The sequence below is a fragment of the Rhinolophus sinicus genome, linkage group LG04, assembly GCF_036562045.2.
Source record: "Rhinolophus sinicus isolate RSC01 linkage group LG04, ASM3656204v1, whole genome shotgun sequence".
Taxonomy (NCBI): Eukaryota; Metazoa; Chordata; class Mammalia; order Chiroptera; family Rhinolophidae; genus Rhinolophus; species Rhinolophus sinicus.
Genome location: NC_133754.1, coordinates 59,997,733 through 60,017,114, shown reverse-complemented (window position 1 = coordinate 60,017,114; position 19,382 = coordinate 59,997,733). Strand labels below are relative to the sequence as shown.

The 19,382-nt window shown below is 34.3% G+C and overlaps 1 protein-coding gene across 1 annotated transcript in view; it reads left to right on the top strand.

Annotated features, from left to right (window-relative positions):
- The window catches only part of LOC109439478 (disintegrin and metalloproteinase domain-containing protein 32), a 150,504-nt gene that overhangs the window by 90,220 nt on the left and 40,902 nt on the right, over positions 1-19,382 (top strand). Inside the window, exons 14-16 of the mRNA XM_074331501.1 lie at positions 1,906-2,101; positions 14,638-14,743; positions 15,807-15,990. Coding sequence (XP_074187602.1) covers positions 1,906-2,101; positions 14,638-14,743; positions 15,807-15,990 — 486 coding nt within the window. The remainder of the gene's footprint in view (positions 1-1,905; positions 2,102-14,637; positions 14,744-15,806; positions 15,991-19,382) is intronic.

Genomic DNA, 19,382 nt, shown 5'->3' with positions numbered 1-19,382 from the left:
AAAGGGATTATTTTTATTCACTTTTCCAATATTACTATTTTTATAAATAAAAATGTTACTGCTTGTGATAGGTATCTGTAAGTATGTAATTGAATGTCACAACAGTTTCCCATAAATGTATAAGTAATGAAACTCATTAGAAATGCTACATTTTTAAAAATTAAAATTTATTGGGGTGACCATGGTTAGTAAAGTTACATAGGTTTGAGGTGTACAGTTCTGTAATACATTATCTATATATCACATTGTATGTTCACCACCCAGAGTCAGTTCTCCTTCCATCACCATCTGTTTGATGCTCTTTACCCTCATCTACCCTACCGCCCCCCCCCCCCGCCACCCCCGCTTTCCCTCTGGTAACCAGTAAACTATTGTCAGTGTCTATGAGTTTTTGTTTCTTTGTTTGTTTGCCTTGTTCCTTTGTTGTTTTTAGTTTTATATCCCACATATCAGTGAAATCATATGGTTCTCAACTTAAAATAAAAAAGAAATGCTACATATTGGCACAAAACTTAAATGATTAACTTATTATTGAAAAATCATCTGCCTTAAAGATCACATTTTAGCTTATATGGTTAAGATGTTGACTCCTGTCCCCTGTTCTCCTTTTCAGCTCTTTCAATATATTTGTAACAAATTTGTCATATGAAAATCCTTCTGTTGAACTGCCTACCATGGGTTGGTTCTATGTTCTTGACTGTCCTTCACTGACACAGTTTTATGTTATTTTTCTCTAAATCTTACTGTGTGGTACCTTTTTATCTCTGATCTTTTTAGTGTCACCTGGAAACTATCAATTAAGAAGTATGAGATAAGTAAAGCTTATGTTCATTGCAGCTTTATTTACGGTGGCCAAGACATGGAAACAACCAAAGTGTCCTTGGATAAAGAAGATGTGGTATATATATACAATGGAATACTCTTCTGCCATAAGAAAAGATGAAATAGTGCCATTTGTAACAACATGGATGGATCTTGAGATTATTGTACTAAGCAAAATAAATCAGAAAAAGTCGAGAACCATATGATTTCACTGATATGTGGTATATAAAACTGAAAACAGCAAAGGAACAAGACAAACGAACAAAAACTCATAGACAATAGATTAGTGGTTGCCAGTGGGTAGTGGTAGATGAGGGTAAAGGAGGTCAAATATATGGTGATGGAAGAAGTGACTCTGGGTGGTGAGCACACAGCATGATATATAGATGAAGTAATACAGAAGTTGAGGTTCTGTAGGTTCTTAGGTTACAAAGTTGAAACCTATGTAACTTTACTAACCATTGTCACCCCAATAAACTTCAATTTAAAAAAAGTATGAGATAGATGCCCATTTAAGATTCTTTATATAAATTTTCTATATGTGGAAATTTTAATTAACTATAGGATAATTCAAGAGAAAGATTACAATTGGGTTCCTTCCTCTCCAAAGACTTGAAGGGCCTCTTTAAATCACCCTTCAGTTTCCTTCTGTTCATTCTGTTATTAATGTTTCATATTTACCATAGAATTACAAATATTCCAAACTTACAAACTATGGTTTGAATAAATATATTTCATTTGGAATTGTCTAAATTACACTATTTTTACCCCAAAGGAATAAGTATTGCAAGCTAAAAATGACTTTTATTCCCTGTACTGAAACACAAATAAAACCTTGGCTCTCATCACATCATATTTGTGTTATACTTTTCCCTGTACGTATGTCTTCTCTCCTGTTTTAGTTAATATTCATTTTTTTCAGTATGATTAACATAATGCTTTGTACAGAAGACACTAATAGACATTAATGAATAAATACATCATCAACCTATAAATGGAATTAACACAGTTTTGAAATAAATATTGATAAATGCAACAATCTTACATATAATGCTTTATTTTTTATATTTTAATTTCTACTAGTTTCTAAGTGCAGGTTCGGAATGTAGGCCCAAAGCTCATGCTGACTGTGATCTTCCTGAATTTTGTAATGGAAGCTCAGCAGCCTGTAATCCCGATATAACTATATACAATGGACGTTTATGTAAAGGAAAATTTATTTGTTACGATGGAGACTGCCATGATCTTGATGCACGCTGTGCATCCATATTTGGAAGAGGTAATATTGTTTTGTAACATCTAAAGAGTTGCTCTTCAATATTTTTATTAACATTATCAAGACAGTGGGCAATTGCATATATAATATAATATATATATAGAATAGAATATATATATATATAATTTATATTCTATATGTAAGTTGTATGTAAATATATATACACTTAAATTCTTTATTCTGTTTAACATCTATATTTTTACTTGTTTCAAACCGTATTAAGGTATAATTGACAAAATGTATATATTTAAGGTATTTGACTTTATGTTTTTGTACACATGTACGTTGTGAAATAATTGCCACAATCAAGGCTACTTAACATATCCATTACATATATATATATATATCCAGAAATAGCATTGCTGGATCATAAGGTAGTTCATTTTCAATTTTTGAGGAGCCTGTATGCTGTTTTCTATAATGGCTTACCAATTTTATTCCCATCAACAGTGTACACAAGTTCCCTTTTCTCCACATCCTTAAGGGCTAACACTTATCTTTTGACTTTTTGATAATAGCCTGTATCCCAAAGGTGTGAGCTTTCATTTCCTTGATGATTGGCAATGTTGAGCACCTTTTCATATATCTGATGACCACTTTTTTGTCTTCTTTTGGGAAATGTCTATTCAAGTACTTTGCTATTTTACAATCTCATTATTTTTGCTGTTGAATTGCATGAGTCACATATATTTTGGAGATTAACCCCTTATCAGATATAGATTTGCAAATATTTTCTCTTACTCTGTATGTTTCCTTTTCATTGTGTTGATTGTTTTCTTTGCTGAGAAGTTTTTTAGTGTAATGCAGCCCCACTTGTCTATTTTTGTTTTTTGCTGCCTGTGCTTTTGTCACATTCAAAAAGTTATTGCTCAGACCAATATCCAAGAGCTTTTCCCCTATGTTTTCTTCTAGGAGTTTTACAGTATACTGTTTAAGTCTTTCGCACTCCAGCTTTATTGAGACATAGTTAACATATAATATTGTGTAAGTTTAAAGTGTACAGTGTGTTGATTTGATACTCATATATTGTAAAGTGATTAACACTATAACATTAGCTAACACTTCCATCATGTCACATAGTAACTATTTCTTTCTTTCTGGTGAGAACATTCAAAGCTACTGTCAGCAGCTTTCAAGTATATAATATGCTTTCATGTATATAATATGCTTTCAAGTATATAATATGCTTTCAAGTATATAAGATGCTTTCAAGTATATAAGATGCTTTCAAGTGTATAATTTCAAGTACCTTAGATTCCCAGAATTTAACTCATCTTATAAGTGGAAGTTTGTACCCTTTGGTGAACATCCCTTTTTCTCCTCCTCCTCCCAGCCCATGGTAACTACGCTGTACTCTGTTTCTATGAGTTTGGCTTTTTTAGATTCCACATATAAGTGATATCATACTTGTTGTCTTTCCCTTTCTGACTTAATCACATAGTGGATATTATTACCCACCAGTTTTATCCAGGTTGTTGCAAATGGCAGGATTTCCTTCTGTCTCATGACTGAATTATATTCCATTGTATGTCTAGATGAACACTTAGGTTTTTCCCATATTTTGCCTATTGTGAATAATGCTACAGTGAACTGGGTGTACAGATGTCTCTTGAGGTCCTGTTTTCATTTCCTTTGGATATGAAATGGATTGCAACTGGGATTGCTGGATCATATGGTAGTGCTATTTTTAACATTTTGAGGAACCACCACACTGTTCTTTGTAGTTGCTGTGCCAATTTGCGTTCCCACCAAGAGTGGGCATGTTCCATTTTCCCCACATCCCCGCCAACATTTATTATCTCTTTTTTGAGGAGAGCCATTCTAACAGATTTGAAGTGCTATCTCATTGTGGTTTTGATTTGCATTTCTCTGATATTGGGATATCGAACACTTCATGTACCTGTTGGCCATCTGTATGTCCTCTGTGAAAATAGTCTATTCAGTTCCTTTGCCTATTTTAAAATCAGATTATTTGTTTTTTCTTCTATTGAGTTCTATGAATTCTTTTTTTATTTTGAGAATGTCCTCATCAGATATAAAATTTGCAAACATTTTTTGCCTCTCTGTAGGTGGCCTTTTCATTTTTTCTTGTTTCTCTTACTGTGCAGAAGCTTTTTATTTTGATAAAGTACCACTTATCATTTTTTGCTTTTGTTGCTTGTGCTTTTCATGTCATATCCAAAAAGTCACTGCCAAGACGATGCCAAGGAACTTTTTCCTATATCTTCCAGGAATTTTATGGTTTCAATTCTTACATTTAAGTTTTTATCCACTTAGAGTTATTTTTTGTGAATTGTGTATGATAGGGAACCAATTTCATTCTTTTGCAAGTGAATATGCAGTTTTCCCAATATCATTTATTGAAATCCTCACTTTTTCTCATTGAGTATTCTTGGCTCTCTTGTTAAATATTAGTTGACCATATATGCAGAGATTTGTTTCTCGACTCTCAGTTTTGTTCCATTGTTCTATGTTTCTATTCTTAGCCACTGCCATACTGTTTCAGTAACTTTAGCTTTGTAGTATAGCTGAAGTCAGGAAGTGTGTACCTCTAGCTTTGTTCTTTCTTTGGCTATGCAGGGTTGCTTTGGCTATTCTGGGCCTCTTGTGGTTCCTTACAAATTTTAGGATTGTTTTTTTCTTTTCTTAATTGTTAAGATCATTTTTGTTAAATTTATTGGGGTGACATTGGTTAGTAAATTTATATAGATTTCAAGTATACAATTCTTAATACATCATCTATATATTGCATTGTGTGTTCACCACCCAGAGTCAGTTCTCCTTCCATCACCATGTATTTGACCCCCTTCCCCTCTTCCTCCTTCCCCCCATATCACCCTCCTTACCCTCTGGTAACCACTAAATGGTTGTCTATGTCTATGAATTTTTGCCTTTTGTCTTAAACATATATTTTTCAATTGCCATTGACAAAATTATATTAGTTTCAGGTGTACAAAACTACATAGTGATTAGATATTTATATACCTCACATAGTGATAACCCCACTAAGTCTATTACCTATCTGACATTGTACATACCGTGTTTCCCCAAAAATAAGACCTAGCCGGACAATCAGCTCTAATGAGTCTTTTGGGGCAAAAATTAATACAAGACCCAGTATTATATTTTATTATATTACATTATATTATATTATATTATATTATATTATATTATATTATATTATATTATTATATTATATTATATTAATTATATAAGACCCGGTCTTATATTACATTAAAATAAGACCGGGTCTTATATTAATTTTTGCCCCAAAAGACTCATTAGAGCTGATTATCCAGCTAGGTCTTATTTTCGGGGAAACACGGTAGTTATTACAGTATTATTGACTGTGTTCCCTATGCTGTACTTTACATTCCAGTGGCTATATTTTCAATTATAGTTGACATTCAGTATTAATTAATATTAGTTTCAGATGTAGAGTGTACTGGTTAGACATTATGTAATTTATGAAGTGATCCCCTGATAAGTCTAGTACCCATTTGACATGATACATAGTTTTTACAATATTATCGACTATATACCCCATATTGTACTTTATATCTCTGTGACTATTTTGTAACTATCAGTTTGTACTTCTAAATCCCTTCACCTTTTTCATCCTGCCTCACAAACCACCTCACATTTATCACTGCAATAAATCTAGTATTCATATGACACCATACGTACTTATATTATTGATTATATTCCTTATGCTATATCTTACATCCCCATGACTACTTTGTAACAACCAATTTGTACTTCTTAATCCCTTCTCCTTTTTTACCCACTCCCAAAACCTCATCCCATATGACAATCATCAAAATATTCTCTATATCTATGAGTTTGTTTCTGTTTTGTTTGTTTATTTTGTTTTTTAGATTACATATGTAAGAGAAATCACATTGCATCTGTCTTTCTCTGTTGGACATACGCCACGCATCACAATACCCTCCAGGTCCATCCATGCCATTGCAGATGGCAAGAACCCATTCCCTTTCATAGCCAAGCAATATTTCATTGTATATACGAGTATGTACTACCCGCTCTTTATCCATTCATCCATTGATAGACACCCAGGCTGCCTCCACATCTTGGCCATTGTAAACAATGCTGCAATGAGCATATGGATGCACACATCCCCTCAAATAGCATTTTGGGTTTCTTCATATGATTACCCAGAAATGGGATTACTGGGTCCTTCTTTATCTCTTGTTATAGCCTTTGTTCTAGAGCCTATTTTATCTGGTGTGAGTATTGCTACATAAACCTTTTTTTTTTTAAATTTCCATATTCATGAAATATCTTTTTGCATCCCTTGAAAGTCTATGTGTGTCTTTCGGTCTGAGGTGACTGACTCTCTTGTAGGCGGCATATGTAAGGGTCTTGTGTTCTTATCCATTCGGCCACCGTATCTTTTGATTGGAGCATTTAATCCACTTACAGTTAAAGTAATAGTTGATAGATATGTTGTTATTGCTATTTTATTATTCATACTTTAATCTTTAAAAATATTTTTTTAATCTTAAAGAAGTCCCTTTAACATTACTTGTAATATTGATTTGGTGGCAATGAACTCCTTTAGCTTTTTCTTGTCTGGGAAGCTCTATCTGTCCTTCTAGTCTAAATGATAGCTTTGCTGGGTGGAGTGACCTTGGTTACAGGTTCTTGGTTTTCATCACTTTGGACATTCGCCATATTGTTTGATCACACCTTGTACTATCTCAATCCATTCTGGCCTGCAATGTTTCTGCTGAAAATTTCACTTATAGTCTTGTGAGGGTTCCTCTCTATGTCACTAGTTGCTTTTCTCTTCCTTCTTTCAAAATTTGATCTTTGTCCTTGATTTTGACAGTTTTATTATAATGTGAATCTGTTTAGTTTCTTTTGGGTTGAACATGTTTTGGATCCTCTGAGCTTTGTGAATCTGGTTATCCATTTTTCTCCCAAGATTTGGGAATTTTTCAGCAATTATTTCTTTAAATAAGCTTTCTGTACTTTCCTCTCTCTGTTTTTTTTCTTTAATGTGACCCCCATAAGGCATATACAAGGTGTGATCATGAAATACAGTGAATGTTTAAATTAAAAAAAAAATTATTGTGGCAAAAGACACATGCCATTAATCCTCCTCAAAATACTCTCCCTTGCTTTGAATATACTTATTCCATTGCTCTTGCCACTTTCTGAAGCAGTTCTGGAAGTCCTCTTTCGTGAGTGTCTTTAGTTGCACTATTGTGGTTGTTTCGATGTCCTGAATCATTTCAGAATGTTTTCCTTTCGACTTTGGGGAAGAGCCAGAAGTTGCACGGTGCCAGATCCAGTAAACAAGGTGATTGAGGACACCTTGTTTTTATTTGACAGAAATTGCCGTACCAGAAGTGATGTGTGACACAGAGCGTTGTCATGATGGAGGATGAAACCATGTGCCCATTTCATATTAATGCATTGTTTGTGATCCATGATTTTGGCACACTTGAAAACACACCTTCTCTCAACCATAGCTCACACCCGACTGACTGTACCAAACAAGTTGAAACTTGTCACGCACTGTTACTAAAGTTTAACTCTCCGCTCCCTGTATTGAAGATCCCTGCGTTTCTGTTGGATGGCACTCAGCAGCAGAATTCACCCTATTTCTTGATCACACCTCATTCATTTGATGATATCTAATAATCCTGCGGATTTTCTTCACTCTTTTTATTTCTTTTTCCTCTGCCTGGATAATTCCAAATGACTTGCCTTCAAATTTGCGTATTCTTTCTTCTGTTTGATTCTGTCATTGAAGCACTGTATTGCATTTTTCATTTCGTTCATTGAAATCTAACTGTGGAATTTCTATTTGGTTCTTCTTTATGATTTCTTTTTGTTGAACTTCTCATTTTATTCATCTATTGTTTCCCTTATTTCATTGAGTTATTTGTTGTGTTCTCTTTTAGCTCACCAACCTTCTTTACAACAATTATTTTGAATATTTTGTTAGGAAATTTGCAGATGTCTGTTTCTTTGTGTAGTTACTCAGAATCTATTTTTTTTCTCTGATGGTGTGTGAGCATTTGAATTAGCAGTCACCTCTTCTAGGTTTAACAGACTGATTTTAGTGGGAAATAACTTTACATTTGGGTGGGTGCAAGGACACCAGCTGGGTGGGGTGCAGCTGTATCTCTGGCTCCATGAGTGTTCAGTGCATGGACTCTGGGCCTTTCCATCAGCTGTAGTCAGCATTGGTGAAGACTGCTGTCTTCGCTGGTGGCTAAGACTGCAGATGTCTTCAGTGGTTATGAAGGATTCTGGGTTTTCTGTGGTGAGGCTACTGGGGTTCTCCTGCTCTCCTTTTCCTCATTGGGAGAGAAGTGTGATCTGGGATCCCTGGCTGGTGCTGGGGTGTGGGGCAAGGGCTTGCACACAATGTCAGTTTTATGTAGAATGTAACTAGATGTCTTAAAGCAATAAGTTGTGGTAGTTTTAAAGTATGGAAAGCACTAGTACACATTGCCTAGTACATATAAGTGTTCAATTAGTATATTTATATAGCACTTTTATATAGACTGAATTTAGTTAATAAACTCTACTAATTTTTTAATAAATAGGTATATTGTAACATAATGCCAATAGATAAATTATAATAGCCTGAAAGTACTAATATAATTACCTATTCATTGTACACTATATTTTGACTTTATGGTCATCATTTCCTAAAAACAGACGAACTCAAAACTATAACTTAAAAGGACCTCTTTTGTCCATGCCTAGGTCTAATTTCCTATTCTGCTAATTGCACCTCTACTGCTATTTTAAGCAAAACTGTTAGCAAATTATTTGCAATTGTTAGCAAAATTTCTCTTATTCCATTCTGACGTAAGTTTTGAATGGGATCTGCAAAACTTAGTGTCCCAGTTCCTCATCAGATTAGTGGGCCAATTGTATTATTTAACCTACCTGGATGCTGTGTTTAGTCCAAAGAATGACATGTGACCCACGACAAGTCAGAATCCTCTTTAGATACTATTTTCGCACTGTAACCACATTGAATAGACTTTTTTGCATGTATCTTGGGGATTGGTCCGATTCTCTATGCGTAAAAGCAATTACGCAGTATGGGCAATGAAGCCAGAATAAAAAGCAAAGATGAAAGATAGAAACAATTGAAGATTAGTTTCAGTTGTGAAGGCCAGCTTCACCTTTGAACTTTGTGCTCTTTGTTGATGAGTCAATTAATTCGCTTTCATTGTTTCAGCGCATTTAGATTGGGTTTGTGTCACTTATAAGCAAATTAACTTGATTAGTACACAAATACCTAGAATTAAGTTGTTATTATTGTTAGATCTTAACATGTTTTGAGATTGGGAGGATAATGAGAAATATTTATAGTTTGAGAAATAGCAGTCTTAGCAAAATGAAAGCGATTGGCTAGACTATCACTTGTTGTTCCTTGGTGATCAAACCATTTGCACATTGAGGCTGGAATTTTGAAAAGGATTTTGTGTATAAAATGAGTTAGTTACTTTTTGAAGCTTTTAGAGGGTTGCTGAAGGCTTTGGTCAGATGTCCAAAAAATACATTTATAAAGCATAAAGTACATTTATACTGCTTATAAAGTATAAAATACATTTATACTGTGTAATAAGAGAGATTCAGCTATTCCACAGTGATCCAAGACCATTTTAAATCATGTATAATAGGATAGTCTAGCAGGATGATAAAAAGCCATGTCCAAACCTTACGAAGAGAAATGGGTATCACCCCAAGCTGCTGGATTTAGAATTCATTGCTGTAGTTGTACGGAACTTCGATTTGGGGTAAAGGTGATTGTATTCGTTGTGTGTAGGGATAGCTGCATTGTGTTCAGGCTGGCCAGTTTAGGATTTGTATGGAAAGGTATGGAATGTTGACTGTGTTCACATGGGTCCAGGAAGCCAGTGGTTGGTAAGAATTTTTTTTTTAACTTTTATTTAAAAAGATCCAACTATTAAAGAGAACTAATTTTAGTGGGTGAAGGTACATTATTAAGCTATTTTAATACATTATTAATAGTAATATATTAATACCATTAGATTATTATATACATTAATAATAAACTTGTTAGATAATTACTAAAAAATCCAATTTATATACACAACTGTGATGAACACTACAAAGGAGATTTCTGTGGTAAATGTGAGTATATCATAAGAAAATTCATCTAATGTGTCAATAACTTTGGATGTGAGGGAGCAAGAATTATTTTGGTGAAGGGCATGGGAAAGAGTGTCACAGATGATAAAAGGGAGAGCATATGAAAAGAATCTAAAGTGAGAACCAGCAAGGTGTATTTGAGGAGCTGAAAGAAACCAAATAGCATGATAATGAAGAAGGCAGTTACCATATTGTACGTTATTACAGATTTCCAGGCGATGGATGGTTGTAGTTTGGATTTGACAGAAATAGATTTGATAGCTGTTTAGAAAAACTTTTTTTTAAAAGCTATTTAAAAAAACAGATAAGTATTGATGATTAGTTAAATAAAGAGGCTGAGGGAGTGGGAAATGTCAAGAATGACTCTCCATTTATGACTTGTTAGTAGGTGCATGATGATGCCATTTCCCTACCGGAAGAAAATTGGGGTGTGGGTAAGAGAGAATAGAGATTTGGTTTTACACATGCTTAGGTTTAGTTACTTGTGATAAGTCACCTTAATTGTATCTTTCAAAAGATGAAATATGTACTAATGTCCTAATTTCACTGAAATCACTCATTTCACTGATTTACAGTGAAATGAGGATATATTAGCATATAATATCCTCATAATAATTTTTCTGACATCACACAGCTAGTAAAAGGCAGCTAGATCTTCCTGAAATCAGGGTTTACATTCTTAATAACTATTCTGCACATTTTTCTAAAGCAACAAAGACTATACAAGATACATTGTCCTGCTGGTTCTGGCAGATAACTTTCTAGATAACATAACTTAGTGCATTCATTTGGCAGGATGTCCCAAAGACCGGTATCTTTTTTTCCCATCCCAAATGTTGCATTCTGGAACTCAAGGGGTCTTTGTCCCTAACCATCTTAACCAAGCCAGTTCTTTGTTGGAGGCTCAGTCAAGAGAGGCAGCAGCATTATAATGTATCAATCACAATTGTAAACTAGATGGGATAGAGCAATTGAGCGTTAAGTTAGGATGAAAAATGGAGGAAGCAGGTACAGGAGAAAGTAAGAATAGATAAAGTACTAGTTTGGGATAGATATTGCTGATCCTGAATAACAGTCATGGCAATCCTTCCTTGTCTAACCTAGTTTGTCAATACAAAGCTAATAGCCTTTATCTATCTATCTATCTATCTATCTATCTATCTATCTATCTATCTATCATCTATCTATATCTCTATATATGTCTATATTATATGTCTCTATATACGTATCTATATATGCTTATATATAGATACATATAGATAGATAGATAGATAGATAGATATAGATATGGAAATGATCAGTAGTCAGTGCTTGATTTTTTTATCTTCATTTTGAGATGGTTTTTATTCTTCCATGTGTTGAACATCTCATTAAGTTAAATTCCATCAACAATCAGTTCTTTCTTTTGCTCATTGCTTCCAAGCTAATCAATCATTTGACTGTTTTGTTTTTTTTTGTAGATTCTGATATTTTTCTAAGTCTCCTAATTTCTAAATTTATTTTTTTAGGTTAATCTTGACCAATAATTCCTTTATTTATTTGCATGATCCCCTCTCATGTCCCTTGAACTCTGAATTGTCTTCTGTTTTATCTTCCTCCATGGCACTTATCACATGACTCACCACTTATTTTATTTATTTATTTATTTATTTATTTATTTATTTATTTATTTATTTATTTATTTATTTATTGTCTCCCTCACTAACATGTAAGCAGGAACTTCTGAATCTTATGCTGTATCTCCAGCACATAGAATAATACCTGATACAAAATAGTTGCTCAATAAATTTTGTTGAATAAATGAATAATGAAAGGATATTTTACAGCTGTAGTTTGCTTTGGAAGGAGCTCACATGTCTGGTTCCATAGTGAGGATTTGAATATTGTACCAGTTATCAACTTTATGTCCACATTAATAGAATGACAGAATAAAAGCAGATGAAAAATAATAGGCATTTATGTTGCACACCTAATGAAAATTACGAGAGGCTTTTAGAGTTGGATTATTGAATTTCATCATTGTCACATTTCTAAACTGACTTCCCCATCATTCTCTGGACTTTCTCCTTCACGATAGCCAGGTACTTTTTTTGTTCCTGGAAAGGAAGCAAAAAAAGGGAAAAGGGGCTAAGATATTTCAACCTGTATCTTCTATGATAAAGAACAATCTTTTCCAGAGTTCCCCAACAGAGTTTCCTTCAGGACACACTGGCCATGATTGGATCACATGCCCATGATCTAGCTTCAAAGGAGGTTTGGAAAGGTAATATCAGGCAATTTTCATTCTTTATGATGAGAGTTGATTTCTTTTAGCAAGAAGTAAGATGTAAGAATATTTTAGATAGAAACAGGAGTTATGAAAAATATTGTAAAAGAATAAAACAAATAATGCATTCATGCCGGTAAGGGGAATCTGAGATGAGGTGAGTGAGATGTTAGGTTATGCCCATGACTTTATCGCACCTCATAGCATTTGGTAACAGGGTACAGGGAATCTAAATACACTATTTGGACTATGGAAGGGCAAATTTTCTTACTTGGTCAGTATGCTGGATTTAAGGGTATTTTTGACATGTGACTTGACATTTGCAAAGTGTTGCACTTTTAGTGTTTCCATCTCACCCTGGAAAACCCAGACTTCTCTGAGAGAAAGTCTCTAACACTAATGAGAGAGGGTCTCCAAGGGAGGAGTTAATAATAGGGCTCATTGGTACCTTTAGATGCGATAGACGGACTAATATAAATTGGACTGGGAAGAAGAACATCACTTTCAACAGAATTCATCTGACTGCTCTGTGCCTAACATATTTTTATATTACCTTTCCAAACTGGACTGAATTATCCAATTTCTGTTTTTTTTCTGGACATTATCATGGTGTTTAACAAGCCCTGCATTGACATTCCTAATCTAGTGCCTTAGATTCACAACTGTCTTGAATAAACATTGTGAATACTCAGAAATAACGTTGCCTGTCGTCATGGTATCTATGCAATCACTTTTGATAGGCCAGTGTTTAAAAATGATAGAAAGATATAGAATTAGTACACAATAAAGAATTAAAAAGAATAGTGGGGATAAATGTAAATCATGGAAGGGGCAGGTAAGCAGGAGAAACACTCTTGATCTTAAAAGAATATAGAGGGGGATTAGATGGAAATCCACAGTGATTAAATAAACAGCATTTTAATTAATTATCATAACTATCCATTGAGGTAGATATTATCTGCTTTTATAGATGAAGCAGTTAGGCTGTGCAAGCTTCATTTTGGAGAAGGTAACTGTGCTAGACAGAACTCTAAGGTGGCCCCCATGACTCTCCTGGTGTGCATGCCTTAGGTAATCAATCCCCTTTGAGTTGGGGCAGAACCAGTGAATATATGATGGAATATTGTTCCTGGGATTAGATTACATAGTGAAGATGAAGGACTTCAAGATGTAATTAAGGTCCACAATCAGTCAACTTTGAGTTAATAGGGATCATTCTGAGTGGGCCTGAGCTAATCATGTGAACCCTTAAAATATGGGAGATGTCAGAAAGGTTCTCCTGCTGGTTTGGAAGAAATAAGCTGCCATTTTGTGAGAGGGACATGTGACTAGGACCTGAGCGGGAATTCCTGTGAGCCAAGATCAGCCCCTGGCAGACAGTAAGAAAATGGAGCTATGACTGCAAAAAAAAAACCAAACTGAATTCTGCCAACAATCATTGAGCTCTTAAGAGGATTCCAGCCTCAGACGAGACTGCGGCTCCAGCCAATAACTTTATTTCAGCCTAGGGAGACCCTGAGCAGAGAGATCGCTTGTGCCTTGCTGGACTTCTGATTTACAGCAGCGGCGACATTATAAATGGGTGTTGTAAGCTGCCAAGATTTTGGTAGTCTTTTACAAAGCAATAAAACACTCATATAGTAATGAAGGAAAAATATAGGAAAATATGTAAGTTGACAATTTTGGTCCCTTTATTTTAGACTTCCTGAAGATACAGTGACATTTCTTCAATGAGATTTTGTTACAGAGCTGGCTTTTTATGAGTTCCTCCTCAGAATCGAGGAGAACAAGTATAGTTTTCTATGTTATCTTTCTGTTGCCTTCTTTCACAGAGGCCTCTCAGGGTTTACACTTCTATAACTCTTCCCTCCCTTCATAATATCTTTTGTGATGAAAATAATGGGAAATGAAGCAAAAGGAAAAAAGATAACCATGAGCATTGCCTTTTAACTTTAATTCTTTCTCTTTTTCTACAACCTCACTAGGAAAAGCTTTTAATTAGAGAATAGAGAAAAAGGAAAAGGAGACATATAATATATGACGAAATGGAAGAAGATGAAAAAGAAAGCAAGTTTTAATCCAAATACATTTTTAACTTTGACAGGTTCAAAAAATGCTCCATTTGCCTGCTATGAAGAAATACAATCTCAAAGTGATAGGTTTGGGAACTGCGGTCTGGAAAGAGGCAAATATAAAATATGTTCATGGAGGTATGCTATGCAAATATTAAAGATATTTTTCTTATGTTCTATAAGATTCTTTCTTTAGTTTTTCTTTATATATGTCATTCATTCCAGTGGTTCCAAGTATTACATGTGTATGGGAGTGAATCTCAAATCAAAATCTCTAGCCCTGACATATTTCTTGTGTGACAGGCTTAAATTTCTACGAAATTTTTAGATGACCATTATGTTCCTAAATCAAATACATGATTGAAACTAATAATACCTATTGTACCTCTTCTTTCTGAATCTGCTCGTTATTCTTTATAAAAATACTGTCCCCATTCATTCAATTGCTTGCCCAAGCTGAAGACTGCCCAGTGTCTATAAATTGAAGTTCATTTTTGTCTGCATGTAAAGAGGCAGCTCTTTGATATTTCGTCCTGAATTTATTTTAACAAATGTTTATTAAGAACATACTATGTGCTGGATACTGGGCTAGCTACTAGTTAGCAAATCATACATGACCCCTGTAGTCATGGAATTTGTAGATTGGTACGTATACCAGATAGTTTTATACTTCCTTTATTTGCTTGTGCTGTTACTTTTGTATAGAATTACCTTACTTTGCCTGTTGAAATCCTACTAATTTGTAAGCTTTGACTCAGATGGCATCTTCCCTAACTGCTAAGTGAGAATGTGTCCTCATCTTAAATCTCTGTAAGAATTTGTTTATTTAATTTGTAACAATTTTAATGGGATTTGTACTACATTTAGTATTAGATGATAAGGTTCTTGAGGGTAGGGGGTCACAACTTACTTATCTTTATATCCGTCTATTTATAGGGATATAAATTGTTTGGGTGAATTGACAATAAGTATATAAATCTGCAGAGTGAATAAAAGACCATTAGTAGCACTGAAAGATAATCTTGGTTGAATGGCTTTATACTTTTTTACTTTTTGCTTTTAAAGTTAGTGTTAAATCCCTAGATACATTGCCATTGATGATCAACCATTCTTTTTTTTTTTTTGTCAAAGAAAGCAAATAGGAAGCATTTCTAATAAATGCCTGATGTATGATAATCATGTAATTTTGTTATTTTTGCAGGAATCTTATATGTGGCAGATTAGTTTGTACCTACCCTTCTCGATCTCCTTTCCGTCAAGAAAATGTTGCTGTGATTTATGCTTACGTACGAGATGTTGTATGTGTAACTTTAGACTACAGTCTTCATGGCTCTGTTATAGATCCAATGGTGGTCCGTAATGGCTCTGAATGTGATGTTGGGAGGGTAAATGATTTAAAATTTATTTAAAAAATATAGTTATAGTCATTTCTTCAATATGTATTTTTATTTAAGTATCAAATTTAAATTCATATGTAGTTCTGTGTAACCTTAAATATATGGTTTAAGGACAAAATGAATAAGCTTCAGTTGGCCTCCAGACATTAAGAGGGAAATGGAGTATTTGATCCCCTTCAAGATTTCAATGTTGTGAGCAAGGAAACTCCCAAGTGTTTTGGGGCTGGAGTAGGGAGGGGAGAGAACTTGGTAATACAGTGTAGTTAAGTACTCTATTGCATAGAAATTTACTTTTCTCATGGGAGAAAAAAAAAAAAAGAAATCCCACTTAGTAGTATGTGTCTCTTTGTGGCTCAGCAGATAACAATACACGTTAGATGAGGTTGCTTAGCATCAAATCTTTGGAGAATCAACACCTCTTAGGTGTTGACATTTTCCTGGTTATGTAACCAGTCTGAGATTACCACAACTATATGTAAAGTGGGGATAGCAATAGCATTTACTCTGTGAGGTTATTGTGAAGATTAAATGAGATAATAAATAGTATAAAGTGCTTAACATGATATCCAGCACATAGAAAAAGTTAAATATAAGTTGGCTGTTATTATTGATTGTTATTATAATATTTCTAAGGCTGACATAAATCTGGAGAAAACATAGAGGGGATCAATTTACTTCAAAGTCTGATTTAGTTTCTGATCAGATCTTTGCTCATGAGGAACTATAATATAGTATAAGATGTAGTCTTTAAAGATGTATATGCATAGATCTGAATTCTGACTCTTACTAACTTGATAGATGATTTTGAACAAATTATTTAATACGTGAAATGTATGTATTAATAGCCACTTTTGGTGGTTTTATAGTTTAAATGAGGTTGACTGTAGGTAAAATATGTGGCCTCTTTAATGTGGGCTTCCTCTCATGGCTTGGAGTAAAAAATGCCTCCATGAAGGAGGGATACGCCAGGGAGCTCAATAGATATATTTAAGCCATCGAGCCAAAACAATTAAAAAATGAAACACAGTCAGTAGATGATTTGATAATATTCAGATGGTGATTTAATAAGAATAGGATCTATTCTATAACATGGTCAGTTCTTCTTTGTGATAATGTATGAAATATTTTTTTACCAGGTTAGCTTTAATTATACTATGGGTAAGTCTCATATGTTGAAACGTTCTTGGCAATTTTGTTTCTGTCAGTAGTGTCCATGTGTAACAGGACTCTTTATGGCAATTTTACTGAGACAGGCAGACAATAGATACTACATTTCAAATAGAGTTGTTAGACACACCACCATGGCCAAGAACTAATGAGAAGACTCAACACATTATAAGTTTAATAGGGTTAGGTTGTTTGGATTTAGGAAGGCTTTTGTGAGGCCATTTCTTTGAAGAGAGTTATACTGTGCCTTAGTGTTTAAAAGGACATCATTTTCACATTATTTTATTTTAGCCTGGAAACAAATCTCAAATGCTTTAGAAAAAGTATCTTTGCACTCAGGTTAAGAAAACCTTAACTTAGGGGAATTGATATTGCTATAAATAATGGAGTTAGGAATATATCCTTAATCCTCCAATATTATACTTTCAACTTAAAAGGATTGTGTTGATGTTTAATACATCCCATAATAGAATGTTAGATATCTGTAGTATAATTTAATAAAAATTTCTATTATCTTTATTAAGAGACTGTAATAATAGCTCATATTTAATGCAAATTTAATATGTATCCTGATTATATTGAGTTGATTTTCTTTCTATGCCAAATTTTGATATGTACAGTGAATATAGGATATTCTTTTAACTATACTCTTAGGAATAGTTTTGTTAGATTTCATGGTGTTGTAATAAAAAGTGGTTATTTGGTTACAGTTTTTTCATGTCCATCTTGTTTCATTTGTATCCCATTTGTCTGCCCTGAAACATTTTTTAAAGACCATTTTTTAGAGCAGTTTTAGGTTCACAGCAAAATTGAGAGGAAGGTACATACATAGACTTCCCATATACCCCCATGCAAGCATAGCCTCCCCTTATCAACATCCCCAAGAGTGGTATGTTTGTTACAATTGATGACCCCACATTGACACGTCATAGTTACACAAAGACAATAGCTTACTCTTACATAAACGCTCACTCTTGGTGTTGTACATTCTGTTAGTTTCTGACTTGTTATTTTCCTTCTGTCTAAAGAACTTTTAACCTGTCATGCAAGGCAGCTCTACTAGTAAAAATTTCCTCAATTTTTGGTTGTCTGAGAAAGTCTTTATTTCTCATTCCTTTTTTTATTAGTTTCAGGTGTACAAAGGAACATAATAGTTATATATTTAAATCCTTCATAAAGTGATACCCTCCCCCCAAGCTACTACTCCTCTGACATCTTATATAGCTGTTACAATACCATTGATGATATTACCTATGCTATACTCCACATTCTGTGTCTATGTATACCTATATATTTAGTTATAGTTGACATTCAGTATTATTCTATTAATGCTTCAGCTTCAGGTATATAGCGCATTGGACACAATCTGTGAGGTGATCCCCAGTGCTCGTCTGGCACCTTACATGATCTTTACAACGTTGTTGATTATATTCCTCGTACTGTATTAGCTACCAATTTGTACTTATTAATACCTTCACTTTTTTCACCTTACCCTCAACCCCATTCCCATCTGTCACCCTGATAGATCTAGTACCTATCTGGCACCACACCTAGTTATTACAATATTATTGACTATATACATTAATGCTATATCCTACATTCCCATGACTACTGTATAACAACAAATTTGTACTTCTTAATCCCTTCCCCTTTCACTCATCCTTAATCCGCCTCCCATCTTAAAGAAGTCCCTCTAAGATTCCTTGTAATACTGGTTTGGTGGTGATGAGCTCCTTTAGCTTTTTCTTGTCTGGGAAGCTCCTTACCTGTCCTTTAATTCTAAACGATAACTTTGCTGGATAGAGTAATCTTGGTTGTATGTTGTTGCTTTTCATCACTTGGAATATTTCCTGCCACTCCCTTCTTGCCTGCAGAGTTGCTGTTGAGAAATCAGATGCCAGTTTTAAGGGGGCTCCCTTGTAGGTAACTAACTGCTTTTCTCTTGCTGCTTTTAAGATTCTCACTTTGTCTTTAACCTTTGGCATTTTAATGATGATGTGTCTTGGTGTGGACCTCTTTGGATTTATCTTGTTTGGGACTCTCTGTGCTACCTGGGCTTGTATGTCTATTTCCTTCACCAGGTTAGGGAAGTTTTCTGTCATTATTCTTCAAATAGGTTTTCAATTCCTTGTGCTCTCTCGTCTCCTTCTGGTACGCCTATAATGCGAATGTTGGTATGATTGGTATTGTCCCTGAGGCCCCTTAAACTCTCC